Source organism: Cnephaeus nilssonii (genome assembly GCF_951640355.1).
Source record: "Cnephaeus nilssonii genome assembly, chromosome: 4".
Lineage (NCBI taxonomy): Eukaryota > Metazoa > Chordata > Mammalia > Chiroptera > Vespertilionidae > Cnephaeus > Cnephaeus nilssonii.
This window is the reverse complement of record NC_137075.1, coordinates 99,245,300-99,266,211: the sequence shown is the minus strand read 5'-3', so window position 1 is coordinate 99,266,211 and position 20,912 is coordinate 99,245,300. Positions and strand designations below refer to the sequence as shown.

The 20,912-nt window shown below is 50.9% G+C and overlaps 1 protein-coding gene across 1 annotated transcript in view; it reads right to left on the bottom strand.

Annotated features, from left to right (window-relative positions):
- Positions 1-1,299: 1,299 nt before the first annotated feature.
- The window catches only part of KCNK13 (potassium two pore domain channel subfamily K member 13), a 74,641-nt gene continuing 55,028 nt past the window's right edge, over positions 1,300-20,912 (bottom strand). The window contains exon 2 of the mRNA XM_079769799.1: positions 1,300-2,884. Within this exon, the coding sequence (XP_079625925.1) occupies positions 2,007-2,884 (878 nt within the window). The 3' untranslated portion in view covers positions 1,300-2,006. The remainder of the gene's footprint in view (positions 2,885-20,912) is intronic.

Genomic DNA, 20,912 nt, shown 5'->3' with positions numbered 1-20,912 from the left:
TTCAGTTTCATTAGGCATCTGTTTCCCCTTTATCTTCCTTTTTTAAACAAAATCCTTATCTGTGAATATGTTCCCGTTGCTTTTATTTATTATTATTTTTTTAAAATATATTTTATTGATTTTTTTTTTTACAGAGAGGAAGGGAGAGGGACAGAGAGTTAGAAACATCGATGAAAGAGAAACATCAATTAACTGCCTCCTGCACACCCCCTACTGGGGATGTGCCCGCAACCAATGTACATGCCCTTGACTGGAATCGAACCTGGGACCCTTTAGTCCGCAGCTCAATCCACTGAGCCAAACCAGTTAGGGCTTTATTGATTTTATTTTATTGATTTCTTACAGAGAGGAAGGGAGAGGGATAGAGAGCTAGAAACATCGATGAGAGAAACATCGACCAGCTGCCTCCTGCACACCCCCTACCGGGGATGTGCCCGCAACCAAGGTACATGCCCTTAACCAGAATCGAACCTGGGACCTTTCAGTCCGCAGACCGACGCCCTATCCACTGAGCCAAACCGGTTTCGGCTGTTCCCGTTGCTTTTAGATAGAGTGTAAAGCAGGAAGGGGGGGGGGTGGTGAGAGGGAGGGAGAGAGAAACATTGATGTGAGACAAACCAATTGGTTGCCTCCTGCATGCGCCCTGACTGGGGCTGGGAATGGAGCCTGCAACCGAGGTACAATGTGCCCTTGACCGGGATTTGAACCCAAGACCATGCAGTGTGCAGGCCGACGCTCTAACCACTGAGCAACCGGCCAGGGCCCCTTTATCTTCTTTATTGCACCCGTTCTTTCCTCCTCACGTCTGGAAGAACTGTGTGTGCACCATTCTTATCGTATAAAAACAACAGCTATCTCTTCTCAACGGTGCGCTCATCCCTAACACGTTCCCTCCTGGACGCGTGAAGATGAATAGCCCTTGTTCCTAGCGTGGACATGTTAACTACTTGGGAGGTTATGCAACTAGGCTTGTTACAATCCCAGAAGGCGGAGCTGAAACAGATTCCACAAGGAAAGCCACATTTCATTGTCTGGCCTAGAATGTTTCTCCAGCCACGAATCCAAGATGAGGCTGCTATCCCCAAAGGTTATTTCCTGCTTCCTGTTCCTCTGAGTGCAATAAACGCCTGTTTTGTTAGTCACCCCCCGCCCCTGCGCCCCCTTCCCCCCACCCACAATGAGCAGCCATGGACTCTTAGTTAATAAAATGAGAGTTTATTGAGTTTCCAGTTCTAACCAATAGTCAGCCATGATCTCTGCCATGGGCCCCCAGGCCTGGTAAGAACAAAGTGGTCCCTGTGACCACGGACAGCGAGGATGTCCAACCGCATTCTTGAGTCTCCAAGGTGAGGCTCCCCGACTCTTCGGTGCTGAATTTCATGTTCGTAACACACGGAGGTCCCAAAGACACTTTGGCCAAGCCTTAAGATCTTAAAAAAGGGAAAAGGAAAAGCAGAAAGCAGAGACCTAGGTAAAGACTAAAACAGATGCTTGCCTTGGCCGTGGCACCGCAGAGGTTTAAACCCGCGCCGAAGGCAGCCGGAGCCCACACCTGCCACACGCTTCCCCTGCTGGTGCCGAGGGGCCGGGGCGGAGTGAACGCGGCCATGCAGGGCTCCAGGAGGAAATGAGGATCTTGAGGGCTTTTATTTCCGAAGGAAGATGAGAGCAGCAGGAAATCAAGGCTTCCTCTCCCCTCCCCCTCCAGCAAATAGTTAAAACCCTGGAGCAGGAGGAGCAAAGAAACAGCGCTCGGTCCTGGGCTGCTCTGTGATTTGTGTTTAAAAGACTGAATCTAAACGAAAAGAATAAAGATCGGGAGGAAGGCATCGAGGCTTCCGCGTCTGCGGCCCCGAAAGCCGGCTGTTCGTTGGAGCCCAAACGATGAGATTTCCCAAGCTGGGCTTCAGGAAGCAGAGGAGCGGCCCAGGACGAGCCCAGCCACGGGCAGAGCCGAGCTCGGTGACGCTCCTCTCCCGGCCGCTCTCCCCTCGGCCTCCTCGGTCCTACCTGTCCCCACTGGTCTCTGCCAGCCTGTTGTTCATGATGGCAAAGGCCCCCACGCCCCCGGAGAACTCGCTGTCCCGCGGCTGCGTGCCCGTCTGGAGGCGGCAGCCGTTGGCCGACTCGGACAGCTGCTTCTGCAGGACGGCCAGCGACACCTTGTTGGCCGTCAGGAAGTCCTTCATGGAGATCATCTCCTCCGAGGGACGCCGCCGGCCCGCCTCACCCTCCGTCACCCCGCCCGTTTCGGAGGAGACGTTGCCTGGCATGATCACGTTCCTGCGTGCCCGCGGGAGGCCACCCTGGCACTGCCCGCAGCACCCGCTGTCCATTTTCCTCAGGATCCAGTTCACCGACTGTTTGATGAGGATGGAGATGACATTGAACAGGGAGTAGATGCAGCAGACGCCCATGAGAATGAAGGCGAAGTTGGCAAAGCGGTAGAGGCCTTGGCTCTCGTACATGGCGTTCTGGCTGCTGACCAGGTCCCCGAAGCCGATGGTGCTGAACGCCACGAAGCAGAAGTAGAGGGAGTCGAAGTAGCTCCAGCCCTCGATGCAGGTGTACATGGCCGAGGCACAGCAGGAGATGAGGAGGGAGGCCAGGCACAGGATCAGCATGACGTAGTACACGGAGGGCTTCCAGCCCGCCAGGCCGCCCACCGCGCCGCAGATGCCCGGGTTCTTGGGGCTCTCCCGGGGCAGGGCCCCCTCTCTCCGGAGCTGCTGCTGGTGGCAGGACTTCATGATGTAGGCGATGACGGTGATCAGCCGCTCCAGGAAGAGGTTGAAGAACAAGATGGTGCTTGCACACCCAATGAGGCCATAGAAGATCAGAAAGATCTTCCCTCCTACTGTCGCGGGGGTCGTCATCCCAAACCCTGCAGGAGACAAAAGTCAGAGGAGAGAAGCGTGAGGGAGAGCTGGGCCGTGGATGGGGTCAGGGTCTCGGCTCTGATGTGGGCCAAGGACCCACAGAAACAGTTTCACCAAAGCACCCAGGCCTCGTCCTCCTCGGAACTCGAGGGGAAGTCCTCACGGCCTTTGAAGACGCTACGCGTTGTTCAGGGATGGAGCCACAGTGCAAATCAGAAAAAGGCACCTTGTCCTCCAGGCAGGCGCGGCCAGTGCAAATGGCTTGGTGATGGGCAGGTGGGCTGATTTCCACCTCCCCTCCCCTCTCTGCTGGACGTCCTAGTACAGTACACAACCCGAACAGCCATATGCGACAGATGTTGTTCAGAGAGATAAACAAAAGTTCATACAAAGAAAGGGCTTACACAGATCCATCGAAATTCATGTATTCCATAAGCGTGTTGCGTGCCATTCCAGGAACAAGGGATCGAACTGTGGAAAAGACAGACCTGGGCCCTGCCCTCAGGTAAGCCTCGTGCTGGAGGAGGTGTAGGGTCCCATGGGAGCTGCATAGAGGGGAGCCCATTTCAGAATTGGGGTTCTGGAAAGACAAAGCATGGAGACTTAAAAGCTAAAGAGAAGTTAGGTAGAAAAGGAGGGTGTGCGTGTGCGTGTTGTGTGTCTGTGTGTGTATGTGTTGTGTGTGTATGAATGAGTGATGATGAGGGTGATGGTGGTGGGGATGGGACTGTTCCAGGCAGAGACACAGCAGATACCAGCATATGTAGAGTTGAGAAATTCTCTCAACATTTTCTCATTTTTTAAACAAAATTCTTCCCATGTACACCTCATGCTTTGGAAGTGAACACTGAGGTGTTGGTTGACAAAATATAAAATGTCTCTCTTGCTTTTGTCTTTTCCTGTTCACGATTTCCCCCTTCTTGACCTTTCTACCCAGGCACACAGACATGTTACTAAGAATTCAGCTGTAGGACACTGGATGTCACTAAGAAAAATGAGAAATAGAAGAGAGAGCAGTGATACACTTGCCGAGAATCAGAAGAGAGCTTTCTCATGTAGCACGAGATTCAAATGGGCTTTCTTTTCCAAAATCTTCCTGTCCGATCCCAAATGTGACAATTATGTTTCTTGTGGAGAGCAGGGCAGCCGGAGTCGTTATGAGGAGCTCTCAGCCACAGGTAATAGTAACAATGTATTATTATTAATTTAAAAGTAGGTTTTTATTCATTTTAGAGAGAGGAAGGGAGAGGGAGAGAGAGAGATAGGAACATCAATGATGAGAATCATTGATCGGCTGCCTCCTGCATGCCCCACACTGGCGGTCGAGCCCGCAACCTGGGCATGTGCCCTAATGGGGAAGCCAACCATGACCTCCTGGTTCATGGGTCCATGCTCAATCACTGGCTGGGCAGCAGTAATTTATTGAGCATCTGCTAAGTTCAAGAGCCTGCGTAGGGGTCTGGGTCACACAAAGATGACCTGTCCAAGGTCCTGGACCTCCAGGAGCGCAGCTTCTCGGCCGAGACAGATAAACTGCCGTCTGCAGAACAAGGCACAGAGTCTAGGGCCAGCATGAAGGCATGAGGGGGCTCCCCTGGCATCGGGGTCCTGAACGCAGCCTCGCTCTGGATGAGTGACTTGCACACACACAGGTGTGTTGCTCAAGCCCATGCGCAAGCTTGACAACCTGATTTTCCCGTGAATGAGACGTCCAGTGATTTTGTGACGTGTTCCGGGGATTTAAAATTTCTAGACCTGATCTTGTTTACTTGGTTTTAAAACATTCGATTTTTTTAAAGAAAGGGTAACCATGACGTTTGATCACCTACTGTATTTGATTGATCACTGCCATTGTTTCAATCAGCAAAAATAACAGAAAATGGCCCTAACCGGTTTGGCTCAGTGGATAGAGCGTCGGCCTGTGGACTGAAGGGTTCCAGGTTCAATTCCGGTCAAGGGCATGTATCTTGGGTGCAGGCACATCAACAGTGGGAGGTGATTGATGTCTCTCTCTCATCGATGTTTTTAGCTCTCTATCCCTCCCCCTTCTCTCTGTAAAAAATCAATAAAATATATATTTTTTAAAAATAACAGAAAATGGTGTGTTCCCAGGAGCAATGGCAGACAGCCTCCTCATGTGTGCACGTGGAGGTGTTTCCATAGCTGTTACCCCTCTCGGGGCTTAGACGTGTGTAAGCTGACAATGCAGGCTTTCCCACAGAAAGCAGCCCCTTTCTCTTCTTTTTTTCAAAAATATATTTTATTGATTTTTTTTACAGAGAGGAAGGGAGCGGGATAGAGAGTTAGAAACATCAATGAGAGAGAAACATCCATCAGCTGCCTCCTGCACACTCCCCACCGGGGATGCGCCCGCAACCAAGGTACATGCCCTTGATCGGAATCGAACCTGGGACCCTTCAGTCCGTAGGCTGAAGCTCTATCTACTGAGCCAAACCGGTCAGGGCAAGCCGCCCCTTTCTTGAGCTCAGAATGCTGAGCACTGAGGATGCCTTGGATTGAGAGTAACCAGCCTCAGGGTCCTCCTTGGTGGAAGGAAAGGACACAGGCATGACCAAGGCCTGTGCTCTGCCAGGTGCCATGGCCCTTCACCCCCACGCAGGGCAGCTGGGTGTTAGTGTCCAGTCTATTGGCCTCATTGGACGAATGAGAAAAAGAGGAATTCAGTCACTTTGCCTAAAGGTGGGAAGCCGCAATCAGGACCTAGATGTGTCTCGTTTCCCAGGCCTGTGCTCTTCCCACCTGACTCTGCTGAGTGAGTGCAAGCGCCTGTCAGGAGTGCACACTGGGAGCGGAGCTGAGGGAGGGAAGTGGACCGAGCCTCTGTAGTTCCCTGCTCCACACGGACACCCACGCTGCAGTGGCTGCCAAACCCGGCACCAAAACCAGGAGCCTGGCTGCCATCAGGAGCTAAAACCCTACAGTCATTACTAAAGCACACAGTTCAACATGCAGGCGTGCCTCTTCCGGCAGGTGACGCAAATACGCCAGTTTAAACACCTGTGATGCTCCATGCATTTCGGTCTCCCTGTATTCCACAGGCACAGAAATGAATGGACTGTCACAGGAGCTGCTTCTCAATGCACCGCTTATTCCCTGTGCTTCCAGCCGGAGGCCATCTGATTTGTGCCCAACCCCGGAGTCTGGGAGAAGATGAGCCAGCCGACTGGGGAACAAAGGCGCACAAGTCTAGTTTGGAGGCTACGGAAGCTCACCTGGCAGTCCACGGCAGTCTAGCTCTGCGGAATCATTTCCGACCTGTTTTATGTGAGCACGACCCCCAGGCAACTCCTGGGGTCCTTGCGGCCAGGAATGAAGCAACCAGGGACTGCCAGGGCCCCACTCAACCCCCAAAGAGTCCTTCACTGAGACCAAGAAGAGAGGTGTCCTAGCAGGCCTGCAGTCTCCACCCTTTTATGTAGATGTTGTCCACTTCATAGTCTTAAAAAAAACCTCAAGGTAAAAGGATGTAAAAGCTTTGCATTATGATATTTTTTCAAACACACACAAAGGCTTTTATCGCTTATATAAAAGCCTAAGCGATTGACCGTTCAACCGGTAGCTATGACGTGCACTGACCACCAGGGGGCAGATGCTCAACGCACAGGCATGGAAACATGGAACAGACTGATGAATCTCAGAGAGAAGGGGAGAGGGGGGAGGGTGGGAAGAGATTAACCAAAGATCTTATATGCATGGATTCGAGCACTGGTGGGGTCCCTCGGCCTGGCCTGCAGGGATCAGGCTGAATCCATGCACCGGACCTCTAGTACTAGAATAAACTCTCATTTCCCAGTTCCAGCAATTGTCAACATTTTTGCCAATCACGTTTCTGCTAGCCCAGCCCACCCCCTTTATTTACCGGAGTCTTTTAAAGTAAATCCCAGAAGTTCCCATTTCATCCACTAATAACAGCGCAACTGTAACTGGCAAGGACTTTCTGCTCCCAAAGGAACCCCTCTGCCATTATCACCCTCTACAAAATGGACACTAATTCCTTAACACCAAGTAATACCCGGTCCGTATTCAAGTTTCTCAAAAGGACTTTTTTACAGATCATCCGTAGAAGTCAGGATCCTAACAAGGCCCACGCATTTTATCTTTTAAGTCTCTTTTGTTAACAGTCTCCCCTCTCATATTAAAAAATATATATATACATATACATATATATATATATGTATATATATATATATTTTTTTCCCTAATGTTAAGAATATTTTACTTCAGTTCATCAAGGGTGGTCCAGATGAACCTTCAAATTCCAATATTCTGTGCACTGTGTGTGCAGAGTACAGCTCTGAGCTCATTCTATATATTCGATCACCCCAGGATTCTGAGGGGAGCTCACCTTGGGTACCCACGGCTCTCCTACAGGCCAGGCAGGTACATCTATAGTGCACCCCAAGAAAAGTTCTAGCTGTCCCATTTCTCAACTACAATGACATCACAGTCTGAACCCATTTCACAAGGCACCACGCGTGCCGAGGGGAGATAGTCCCACTGCAAACCTGAGCTGTCAGGAGCTAGGAGTCCTTCCTAACGTTGAGGATATTTTTGGACTTTGCTATTTCAGGGTACTAACTCCTCTCTCATTTTCTTCACAGTGAAGCATCCTTGACAAAATGTCATGAAATCATATGTAGTGAAGATTTAACCATTTTCCAGGTAACCTCTGAACTCGGGGGCATTTCTAGACTCGTTAGCCATAGGAGATTATAAGTAAAAAGTAAATTACTGCGTATCGTAACGATACAAGTTGAAAACTTGAGTGTGACAGAGAACCCATTAAATCGTGTGCATTAGTACAAGTCACAGTCATTTTTATCTTACTCAGAAAGCAACAAAAATTAGCCTCCAGGGAATCAGAATACGCCAGCATCTGAAGAGGAAATTTTACAAACTGCATTTCCCTGAGAAATACAGTCGCGGGGGCATTTCGCTCTGCGCTTCATGCTTTCTCAAGCATCAGCTAGGATGACGGCTGAAATAAATGCTGTCATTATTTCTGACGGCTCGCATTTAAACAGGGGGGAGAATCATTTACTTACCTCCAGTAGGTGTTCCAATTCCAGAGCTACTTAACTTCTACACCGAGAAGCGACTCCTTAAAAGCGAGCGCCTATAATTATGTTCTCTCTTGCGCTAAATTGCCCTCCCCCAGACTACGAAGAAACGGCTCGGTTAAGTGGAACGTTGGCACCACGCAGGGCTCGTAGCAGCCTGAATGAGGAGTCCTGGCTGCGAGACGCTTTGAGGAATTATGAAAACGCCACCTGCACCCCGACGGCTCTCCGCCCACCTTCTGCACACCCTCCCTGTCCCCACAGCAGCCTCTTAGCTCCGGTGGGGTCCCAGTGCCCCCAGAAATCCAGTTTGAAAGCCAAAGACCTGGAGAATATTGGTGGCTCTCTGGTCTTTGGTGGTTTTACTCAGATGTGTGGTGCTGTAGCAAGAACGAAGCATGGGCCCGGCTGGTGTAGCTCAGCGGTTGAGCGTCGAACTATGAACCAGGAGGTCACAGTTTCATTCCCAGTCAGGGCACATGCCAGGTTATGGGCTCGATCCCCAGTGTGGGGCATGCAGGAGGCAGCAGTTCAATGATTCTCTCTCATCATTGATGTTCCTCTCTCTCTCCCCTTCTCCCTTCCTCTCTGAAATCCATAAAGAAGATATTAAAAAAGAAAAAAGGAATGAAGCATGACCTGGGTAAGTTAAGTGACAGATCAAGGAATAAATGTTATTTATAACATCATCAACCGTGTCCTTCCCAGGTCTGCAACTCTTCTCTACTAACTCGTGACATTTCCTGTGTATCATGTCCCCCCAAAGTGCATATGCTGGGAGCCGACCCCCTCAACGCGATGTATGCGGAGGCGGTCTTTGGGAGGTAAGTAGGGTTCGCTGAGGTCATGATGGTAGAGCCCTCGTGATGCGATTAGTGCCCTTGGAGTCAGCAGGGTGGGCTTTGTGCCCCTCTCTGCCACGTGCGGATACGACAGGAAGTCGGCAGGCTGCACCCAGAACAGGGCTCGCACCCAGAAGCCAACTGTGCGGGCCTCTGACCTCGCACTTGCGGAAGTGTGACAAGTACACTTCCATTGGTCATTAGTCACCCAGCCTGTGGAACTGGCTTCTGCGGCCTGAGCTAAGACAGTATGTGACTATGGCACCGAGACAAACCCTACATTACCTAGAGTTTCCTATAAACAGTCAGTACACGTTTTCCTGTTTGCTGTGGAAATCAGCTCTAGGAAAGCAAAGCTTCCTGTGGAAAATCCAATTCCCCTCCCCCGCTGCTTCCTCCCTTCCAGTCCCCTCCCTCCTTCCCGCTCTTCCTTGCTTCCTTCCATTTCTTTAAAAGGCTCTTTAGAGACCCAGCACTCAAACCTTGTTCTTTTTATTTATTTACTTATATAATATTACTTCAGAGAGAAAGAGAGAGAGAGAGAGAGATCAATGATGAGAGAGAATCATTTATCAACTGCTGCACGCCCCACACAGGGGATCGAGCCCATAACCCGGGCATGTGCCTCCATCAGGAATCGAACCGGGACCTCCGGGTTCATAGGTCGACACTCAATCCCTGAGCCATGCCGGCTGGGCAGACCTTGTTCTCTTTAGAGGCTCCTTCTGGGCTGTGTCTGAAGGAACCACTGCTCTGCAGTAAACTGTTCTTTGAGGGGGTTCTATTGGGCCCTCTCCTTAAAGACATTTAATTTTGACATTGTTAGTTCCAGAAAGCAGTCATAAATATATATATATATATTTTTGTTGTTGTTGTTGTTGTTGTTGCCCAAAGCCAGTAGAGAAGAACCCATGTCGGAAGCTCTGTGACACCCAGGGCACAGAGGGAATCAGTGTCCTAATGGAACTGCCAGAGGGTATGTTTGAAAATACCGCCACAATGGTATTCCAGCCGGTGGGGGGGTGGGGAGGTGGGGGGAAGAGAGCGGGGGATGGGCTGACTCACCAGGCTTTATATTCCTACCAAAGGAACAAAAACACCTCCCCTGAACTCGGGCTGCTAACCCAAATGCAAGGGGCTTTAGAAAATTATAAAAAAAAGAAATGTGAAATCAGAACAAGTCTTAGGCACCCCGTGCAGACCAGGGTCCAGGTCCACCCTGCGTCGGATGCGCTTCCTGTCCATCACACTGCTGATGCTGAGGGGGTCGGATTTCATGGCCAAAACACGAGGCTGGAACAGGGCAACGTCACTGTCATCCACGGGGAATGGACGAGGATGAGCAGCTGCACCTTCAGACAAAGGCCTTGCAGAGAATGGTCTGAACCCCGAGTGCTGTCTCAGAGGCTCTCCTATCTCGGTGCACGCTCCCTGGAGGCTGTCAGGAGTGGACACTAAGGATGGTCTTCGGATGACATCATCTCTAGTTTTACTGGCAAAACAGGCTCTCCAATGAAAGTTGACCTAACTTGCCCTTTTCCCCCTTAAAAACGGTCTCTACCTGTGTTCTTCATCTCTGTTTACTCATTCGTTCGACAAACATTTGTGGAGTGCGTGCTACGTGCCAGACTCTGAGCTAATCGTTATCAGCAAAGAAGACATCACCTCTCAGCTGCTTTCAACTATATTTCTTCTAGAATTTATACTTTCTGTCTCCACCACTGTTTCATTGCCTACATTTTTACGTGTTTCTTGGCCTGTTGTATGTCTTCTTTTGTGAATTCCTATTCATGCCTCGTCCATCTTCCTGATGAAGTACTTATTGTTTTTCTTATTGATTTGTGAGAGCTCTTCATTTATATGTATTTTTGATTAACTTGTCTTTTACATATGTTGTGATATTTTCCCCAATAGTACATATTTAACTGCCAGAGGAAATGTTTGAAAATACCGCCACAATGGTATTCCAGTCGGTCACGGGGGAAGAACGGGCTGACTCACTAGGCTTTATTTTCCCACCGAAGGAACAAAAACACCTCCCCTGAGCTCTGGCTGCTAACCCAAATGCGAGGGGCTTTAGTAAATGATTAAAAAAAAAAAAGAAAAGAAATGTGAAATCAGAACAAGTCTTAGGCACCCAGTGCAGACAAGGGTCCAGGTCCACCCTGCATCGGATGCGCTTCCTGTCCATCACACTGCTGATGCTGAGGGGGTCGGATTTCATGGCCAAAACACGAGGCTGGAACATTTATTTTTACATAAATGTTTTGTTGCTAGGCCAAAGTTTATTTTTGATGTGGGCAAATCCATCAATTTCTCCTTTACTGGCATTTGGCTTTGGGATTCATGGAGAGAGAAGTCCTCCCTCGCCTCAGAAATATACTAATATTCACTTATGGTTCTAATTTTTAAAATAATTTATGATTTAATTCCTCTTTAACGGCAACCTCCACTTATCAGGACGGTGCTCTAACCCACTGAGCTACCCGGTCAGGGCCCCCCATGCTGCTTCTAGATTGCTATCATTTACTTACTCTCCAGGAAATGCCAGAGCTTGGCCAGAAGTGGCCGGAGAAATGATTATAAAAAATGCACTGCCTAGGGAGAGCATGAACCTTTGCTGATTTATTTCTCATCACAGAACCAGAAACCTACAGAAGTCACTGGCAAATTTATCTCCAGTTCTCAGCTCATATTGTTAACCCTCAAACTCTACAGGATGTAATTAATTTTTCAGAGAATTCAGAGGGATCTTACAGGGAATCCAGTGGGATTGTCACAGGAGAAACATTACAATGAAATGGGTTTCAATTTATTTCGGTGCTTGTCCAGTTGTAGCACCAGATTTATCTCTTTGGAGAGAGGGGTTTGGCGTGGAAGGGATGATAACCCATGATCTGAGCTCCTCCACCAACACTGAACAATGAACTGGACCATTCCTTGGCCCTGTATCCCCAGGATCTAAATTATGGCTTCGTGGTATGGCATGTGAAAATGTTTAAGTTCATTGCTTGTTAAGGGGCCTTCAAGGAACATAATGTTCTTTAAAAAAAAATTATATATATATATATATTTGAATTCAGAGAGGAAGGGAGAGGGAGATAGAAGCATCAATGATGAGAGAGAATCATTGATCGGCTGCCTCCTGCACGCCCCCCCACCAGGGACTGAGCCTGCAACTTGGGCATGTGTCCTGACTGGGAATCGAACCCAGGACCTCCTGGTCCATAGGTGGATGCTCAACCACTGAGCCATGCTGGCCAGGCTTAATATTATTTAAAAAAACTGTAAGTAAAAAGTCAAATGCATTGTTTTGAACTTCAAGCTCTTTTATAAATAAAATAAAAGTAACTATAAGTAAAGTCTGGTATTTTACTTTCTGCCATGGTGCTGGCAAGCAGGGAAATGACCCCAAATGACCCTGGGCGGAGAGGAGATGCCACCATGGGCGGAATAATGAGGCCCGAAATCTCCCACTCCGCCCGGATGACAGCAGCTACTCAAAGGCAGAAGCCATCAGTCTTCACAGGAACAGTCAGACCGCTTGCCAGGCTGGCAGCGAAGCCAACCTCTAATTATGAGACGTTACAGGCTTTTCAATGCACAGTTGTGTGTGTAAGCAGCTCATTACCATTGTGTCAGGCCACTGAGCGGGAAAATGAATTCTGACATCTGCAGTTCTAATGTGGTAAGCACACAGCTCACAGTCAATTAGAGTGTTCACGTTTTCACAGCTCATTTCTTCCCTCCATGTTCAGGAATAACTTCACAATTACGAGCTGCCTTTCATTTGTTCCCCATGTATCACTTTTAACTTAAAAAAACACCAATTTTTTTAAAATGGATTTCAGAGAGGAAGGGAGAGGGAAAGAGAGATGGAAACATTAATGATGAGAGAGAATCGTTGATTGGCTGCCTCCTGCACGCCCTCTACTGGGGATCGAGCCTGCAACCTGGTCATATGTGCCCTGACCGGGAATCGAACCGTGACCTCCTGGGTCATAGCTCGATGCTCAACCCCTGAGCCACGCCGGCTGGGCCCCAATGTATTGTTTTTTAAACAAGAGCAGGAGGGCCGGCCACGCTGCAGAAGAGCAGGGGAAAGAGGCCCGGCTAATGTTGAGTGGGGACCTCGTCACCGGCAGGAAAACGCACGTGGAATGAAGTGGCCGGTGACCCCGCTGCAGCTCGGAGGAAGGAAACCGAAGGCCAGCAGGAAGTTCACCGCGTTTTCTGCGTGTTTACTTTGGCTCCTTTTAAATGAGCGAAAACGTAAAAAGAAGAAACGTGAATCAGAAGAACCCACTGAACGGCTCCGTGACCTCTAATGCGTGCTATCAATCACTTTCGCTGCCGGTTTCACAGTCCTGTGACCGGGCTTTGTTCTTCTTCTCATTTCTCTTGCATTGTCCGTCTTAGCCAGAGAAGTACACACGAACATACTAAGGAAAGTAGCCTGGGGTAGCCTTACAGCACCCCGAGTGGTTTTAAAGAGCCGACGGGGCCCACAGGCATCCCTCGCTCAGCCTGGGAGTAGAGACAGGAGTACCTTCCCTGTCTCCATCCATCCTGGAGCCTTCCTCCAACATCTGTCCCGCTGGACACTGAGGAAGGAGAGGGAAGAGTCCTGCCCTCAAACAGCTCAGGACCTAGTTGGACAGACAGCCAAGGAAGGAACCATTCTACCACACGATGCTGTGTGCTGGGTTTATTCCAAGGCCAACCATTGGCACTGTTTTACTTTCAGTGGAACCTCAGACAGTTCAAGTTTTAGCAAGATTAAACACAAACCTATAATCAAAAAGTTTGTGTCCCTGCTCTAAGGGAGGGACCTGTGTATGGAATGCTTTCCACAGGGCCCTTGTTAAAGGGGACTCCCTTCTGGATTCAGGATTTGCTCGGTCAGAGTCTCCAGATACCCTATCCCCCCAGCCCCCACCTCGGTCTCTGTCACCTGCTCCCAGCTGCCTGGTCCCACTCAGAAGTGGCCGGTTGCATGGGAACCACAAGTGCTGAGGCTCAGCTCAGCGATGGGCAAGCAGGAGACCTGCACACAGATCAGGGACCCTCTAGGGCAGTGGTTCCCAGCCTTTCTTTGGCCACGCCCCACCTAAGCATCTCTAACATCCTGATGCCCCGCCCCCCGTGACATATAATTCTTATTATTCAAAAAGTGAACTCCTATTCACGTGGAGGAAGCCTAAAAGGCCATTAACTTGGTCTAAACAAGCTTCCAAAGAACATGGCATCCATGAAAGAGCAAAGTAAAAGAACGAAAGGACAGTTAAGCACTGAGGAAGAAATCACTAAGAAATTGTTTAAAAAATAATAATATGAAGTGATATAAAAAATAGCCAATAAAGTTTCAGAACATATAATAGAGAACTGAAGTGCATAAATATGCCACAAGATATATTTACATACTGTACATGAGGCCCCTAGAACCATAAGAAATGCAAAAAATTCACTGTTAGTAACTCATTCTCGAATTGCCCCCCGTTAAAAATCAAATTGCCCCCCTGTGGGAACCACTGGTCTAGGGCACCTGCTCAGTTTTGCAGGAAGTGAGGAATGGGCCGGCCGGAGATACAGAGTGTGCCCGCCCGCCCAACGGGCACAGACTTCCCGGATGCTCAGCCTTCTGCTCGTCCCCAACGCATCTGCCCTCATCCGCAGCCTGGTCACTTTTCACGACTCTCAGACCAACCTCCCTCTTGGGTACAGGCTTCTATTTCCAGGCGCCAGCTGGCTTGTCTGTTCACCCAACTGCGGCCCTGGCCTTGGCTTACTCAGGCCAGGTGTGCGTGACCCCGAGGCCCGCCTGCACTTTGAGCACCTGTGGCGTGGTTCCCTGCATGCAGATGAGTTTCAACAGCTGGATGCATGTGTTTTTTAATCTTCACCTGCAGATGTTTTTCCATTGATTTTTAGAGAGAGTGGAAGAGAGAGGGAAAGACAGAGAGAAATATCGCTGTGAGAGAAACACATTGACTGGTTGCCTCCTGTACAAGCCCTGACTAGGGCCCTGGCTGGGGAGGAGCCTGCAACCGAGGTACGTGCCCTTGACTGGAATCGAACTCAGGACCCTTCGGTCCGCAGGCCGACACTCTATCCACTGAGCCACACCTGCTAGGGCTGGATGCATGTTCTCAGCCCTCCTCAGGGAAGAACGTGGCTCATCTGCAGCCCCTCCTATCACAGCGACGTGGACCTTTTCTGCTAAGTCACGGCAGGCACTTTGGGGATCTTCTCTCACACTCCATGGAGAATGCCATGCTCCCCAGCTCAATGAGAACTGAACACTGAAACAGGGAAAAGGCTTCCTTCTCTTGAGGAGGCCATCAGCATGACGTAGAACTGAGGTGCAAGCAAGCGCCCCCGAACGTTCCCGAACAGGCCAGACATTTCTCATGCCCACCTGTGAGGCAGGGGCCACGCCCTACCGATGACTTTACAGGCTGGCTGCCTCGGATGCCCGTCTCCGCGGAGGTGGCCGGAGGTGGGGAAGGCCTCCCCAGACCTGACACCGGACAGTCGGTGGTCATCGGATGGAAAACAATGGAACCTCAATGGCTCTGTGTTCGGAAAACCTGAGAAATCACGGACCCGGCACCTTTATCAGCCTGGAGACAGCCTGGGTGTCCGTGAACCTCAGTGCCTCCCTTCCCTTGGATCTCAGAGAGGAATGCTGACCCCACACCGTGAGGCGCGGCCAGCGAGACGGCCCGAGGAGGCCCGAGGAGACGCCAGGCGGCGGCACACTTCCCGTCCCTCCTCTGCCAAGAAGTCATCAAGCGCACGGAGGCTTTTCCCTCATGAAACCGCTTCAGCTTTGTCTTTGTTTGCTTTGTGAATGAGTCCCAGGGGCAGGGCCAGGCAGAGATCTGTGTTGTTATGGGAAGACCTGGGTCAGCAGCGTGGAGGGGAGGGGCCCCCGGAATGAGCCAGCAGGCCCCCCGCTCTGTGGGTTAACAATGTGCAGGGGAAGGCACTCCCAGATGACTTTAACAGCGAGCAGGCGCTTAGCCATAAGCCTTGCAGCCAGTCACTCTCAGGTCAGTCCCGCTGGTGAACGGGCTATCGTGAGCCCCACAATTCCCAGTGCAAGGTAGCCGTCATCTGGAAAAGCATTTCTGTTCAGCAGTTGCTACATTCTTTGTTCTGTTTTGTTTTGTTAATCCTCACCCGAGAATACTTTTTCCATTGGTTTTTAGACAGAGTAGAAAGGAGGGAGGGAGGGAGAGAGAGAGGGAGAGATTTGAGAGAGAAGGGGGGAAGAGAGAGAAACATTGATATGAGGGAGACACACGGACAGGTTGCCTCTATCATGTGCTATACATGCCTCGACCAGGGATTGGCCTGCAACTCAGGTACGAGTCCCCTGACCGGGAATTGAACCCACGACCCTTTGGTGCCAGGGCTGACGCTCTAACCACTGAACACACCAGCCAGGGTGCCTGCTTTGGTTTGGTTTAAATATCAATCCTACCTAATAAAATAGTAATATGCAAATTGACCGCACCTTCGCTATGCCCACCAGCCAAAGCCACACCCACCAGCCAATCAGGGCAAGTATGCAAATTACCCAACAAAGATGGTGATTAATTTGCATACACTGAGGGAGGGAGGAGTGAAGACTGAAGACAACTTAGAAGGGAGAGGGAGGAAAAGCAGAAAGCAAGGTGGCTGCCAGAGGGAAAGCCCGGGTGGGGCGGAGTGGGGCGGAGCGGGGCAGAGCAGGGCAGGCTGCAGCGGCCCGCGGGTGCAGGCATTGTGGCCAACAAGGGCGGTGGCAGCGGCAGTGCACTCGGCAGCAGCGGCCACTTGCAGGATTCTTCCTGCAAATGGGCTACTAGTTTGTTTATAATAGCATTTAATATAAATGCTATAAGTGTTATTTCTAATAATTTACATATTACTGTAAAAAATTCAAAACACGAAGACAAGCAGAGAAGAGCAATTAAAAAGCACTCGTGACCGTGCCATCCAGAGCAGGGAGCTAGCGCAGACTGGGGTCCCTCCACGGGCGAAGTGGGGACCAACCACAGAAGGAGGGCGGGCGGGTGACATGCGTTTACAGTGTAGAGTCCCTGGAGCGACTTTAGAGCTGGCTCCCATGAGCAGCCATTACTGATGACTTCCTGATGCCTGTCCTTTCAGTCTTTGCACGCGTGCTTTTACTACCTTTGGACCTTTCTGATAGAGAAATCTAATTTCTCTGAAAATCCTTACCTGTGTCCAATTTCAGTCGAGTTCTGACTAAAGCTTCCAAGGCCGTGCCCTGTGTAACTGGGAGAAAGAACGAGAATACAATGAAGCAGTGTCACCTCTGTGTGTGCGGGAATCTTTCATGCCTACCACGCGGACGTGAACCTGCGGGTATTTCCCCACAGGCAATGATGTGCTTTCCCCGAACCGCACACATCCTTATCTAGTCTCCTATCCTAACTGCATGGGCTTTGCCAGAAGGCTGTCTGGAAGGAGGTTCCATTTGCAATCACAGAAGGCAGGGCTCGGTGACCCCCATGGAGATTGGCCTGGCCACTGTGGCTTCATCCATGTGAAGAGCTCATCACGCAAACTCCCCAATCCAACTGTGTCCATAAAAGTGCCCCACATGGGCCATTGCTTTCTTTTTTTTCCTTTAATATGTTTTTATTGATTTCAGAGAGGAAGGGAGACGGAGAGAGAGATAGAAACATCAATGATGAGGGAGAATCATTGATCGGCTGCCTCCTGCACGTCCCCCACTGGGGATCCAGCCTGCAACCTGGGCATGTGCCCTGATCAGGAATCCAACCGTGAGCTCCTTGTTCATGGGTCGATGCTCAACCACTGAGCCATACTAGCCGGGATGGGACATTCTTCATGGAAGGATGCTCTGTGGCAGGGGCTGCCTTGCGCCCCATGCTCTCAGCCACAGCCTCAGGACCTAACACACGGGGCTGGTGGCAGCCACAAGGTTGGGCCTGGGGTCCTAGGGTGGAAAGGACCCCAGCTCTCCTCTGTAGAAGCATTTTTCCGAGGGGGCAAACAGGCAGCCCGCCGTCCAGGACACGACGAAAAGCCCTGGAGACGAGGTCTTTTCAGGGCAGAAGGGCCCGGGAGAGGGAGCGTGCAGGCTGCCTGGAGACGCAGGAAACCCTGGGCAAAGAGGCAGAGTTGAGTGGGGGGTTGGGAGGGGCTTAAAGGAGCGGTTTGAATTTGTCAGGCTGACATGGGGGGTGGGAGGGAGCCAGAGGCATCCAGAGGCATCGCGTGCGGACCTACACTCAACGTGCCAGGCTCAAACCCCGGGCCTGTTCCTCGCTGGCTCTGTGATCGTGGGCACGTTCCCTAGCGTCTCTGTGCCTATTTTGTTTTCGTTGTTCTACGATTTAAAAGATCAGCTTGAGCCCTGACAGTTTTGGCTCAGTGGATAGAGCGCCGGCCTGCGGACTGAAGGGTCCCAGGTTCGATTCCAGTCCAGGGCATGTACCTTGGTTGCGGGCACATCCCCAGTAGGAGGTGTGCAAGAGGCAGCTGATTGATGTTTCTCTCTCATCGATGTTTCAAACTCTCTATCCCTCTCCCTTCCTCTCTGTAAAAAATCAATAAAATATATTAAAAATAAATAAAAAATTAGCTTGACTGAGATATAATCCACACACCCTGTGACTCATTCATTTAAAACACAATTCACTCCAAGTGGAAGGTAGCCGCAGAATGGGACAACCACGTCCCCATCCATTTCAGAACATTTTCACCGTCCTCTAGAGACACCGCACACCCACCAGCGGTCAGTCAGTCATTCCCCATTTGCCTCCAGCCCCCGGGGCTCCTGGCAACGCCGCACGCATGTTCCGCCTCCATCGATCTGCCCATTCTGGACATTTTATACGGATGAAGTCCTAGAGTTGCCTCGTCCTCTGGGACTGGCTCCTGTCACTCCACTCCCTGTGTCTGAGGTCTGTGGCGATCCTGTCACGAATAAAACGAGAGTAATAACGGGACCCACCTCGGCTGTACTTTTTGGTGAGCGTCAGATGAGACGAAACCTGCCAAGTGTCTGGCACCGACCGGGTACGTGCTCAATCGTGTGCGTCCCCCTCACGCGGATGTTTCTGTGCAGAGCCGAGGAGGGGAACAGGTTAAACGCCTGCCTGTGGGTAATGGTCCCGTCATCCCCACATTCAGGTGACAGAGTGACAGACCACGGCTCATGCACACGGCGGTGAGGTGCCGGGGAGAAAGGCGGGACCCAACTACACAGGCGAGGGAACGCATCCGAGGGGAGGCAGGTCCTGGGGACGAGCACAAAGGAAGGATATGACAACAGCACCCATCAGGGCGCCTGGAGAATCAGACACGGGAAAGGGCTGTGCAAACAGGGAACTAACGTACAAATGGCGATAGTCCCTGTTCTTTTTTTAAAAAAAATATGTATTTTTATTGATTTCAGAGAGGAAGGGAAGGGAGAGAGATAGAAACATTAATGAGAGAGAATCATTGATCGGCTGCCTCCTGCACGCCCCACGCTGGGAATGGAGCCCACAACCCGGGCATGTGCCCTGACCGGGAATCGAACCGTGATCTCCTAGTTCCGTGGTCGGCAAACTGCGGCTCGCGAGCCACATGCGGCTCTTAGGCCCCTTGAATGTGGCTCTTCCACAAAATACCACGGCCTGGGCAAGTCTATTTTGAAGAAGTGGCGTTAGAAGAAGTTTAAGTTTAAAAAACTTGGCTCTCGAAAGAAATTTCAATCGTTGTACTGTTGATATTTGGCTCTGTTGGCTAATGAGTTTGCCGACCACTGGGCTAGTTCATAGGTCGATGCTCAATCACTGAGCCGCACCGGCCGGGCAATAGTCTCTGTTCTTATAAAACCTGTTCAGAAGGGAAAGAGGCGATGGAACCCTTACTGAGTGTCCTACCACGTGCCAGGGGCCCGCAGGGGTTACCCCGAGTCACCCTCCAAAGCCTGTGAGGTCGACAGGAGGGAGTCCGGTTCAGCAGGGAGACTGGGGCTCAGGAGAGACCTGGACGTCTGGGTCAGTTCTCACATCAAGGCTTCCCCAGCGGAGCTGGGCTCAGACTGGGTCTGGCTGACGAAAGCCGATGCTCTTCCCACCATGCTCTGCTCTGCCACCTCGTGAGCGAGGGCCTGGAACCATGCCCTGCACCAACCATCCCCGCCCCCTTATTTATTTCCAACGTCCGTCTGTCTCCGTCCAGGTCTGGCCTGTGGTACGTCAGTCTGTGATCATCTTATCTGTCACCACACCGTACAATTTCAACCACATCGCTCCTGGGTCTTCGTCTTCTCAGAACAAAGGGCCTTTGATTCAACCACATGATCATCTAAGGGGAGAACAGACACACATGGCCGGGTCGAGGGTGCCAGCCGGCGCGTGAGGACCGTCCCCGGTTTCGTTCGGCTGTTTGAAATGAACCTGAATGACGGACCCATCAGCTCTCCCCGCGCTGGTCAAAGACCGTCTGTTACAGCTGTAAGAACTGTGCGCTGTTTACCTTCCTTGGCAAACCTGTTCCGGTCCATTCTTTCGCTCGTTACGCCCAAGGTAACATACCCAAACGTGTAAAGATCTCTGTCTCCTTTTCAGAAAGTGTAAAACACGCTTGTCTCCGCGTATAAATTCTTTCCCCTCCCCCAGTTTCCGTCACGTTGAATGCAGAGAAGGGACATAAAGAATACCAAGGATTGTTGAAAACGTGGCTCAGTGGAGTTTTTCCGTGTTGCCAGGAGGAAACAGTGACAACGATGGAGGAAAACACCTGGGCATGCTCTGACACGGGGGGCCGGGGCACAGCCCGCAGCCCAGCCAACCCCGCCTAGGTGCTCACCCGAGGCCAGTGGTTCCCAAAGCGCGGCCCCAGGCCGTAGGGTCACCTGGAGTCATTGGAGGTGCAAGGTCTCTGTCCCCGCCCCGGACCTACGGAATCAGGAGGCCTGGGAATGGGGCCCGGCCATCTGCTTAACAGAGCCCTCCAGGGGTTCCGCCAGGCACTCACGTTTGAGAACTACCGCCCCGTGCACGCTCCTATGGATGCACCTGGCGACCTCGACCAGGAATGTCCACCCGGCCACTGGTCCTCGTGAAGGAAACCTG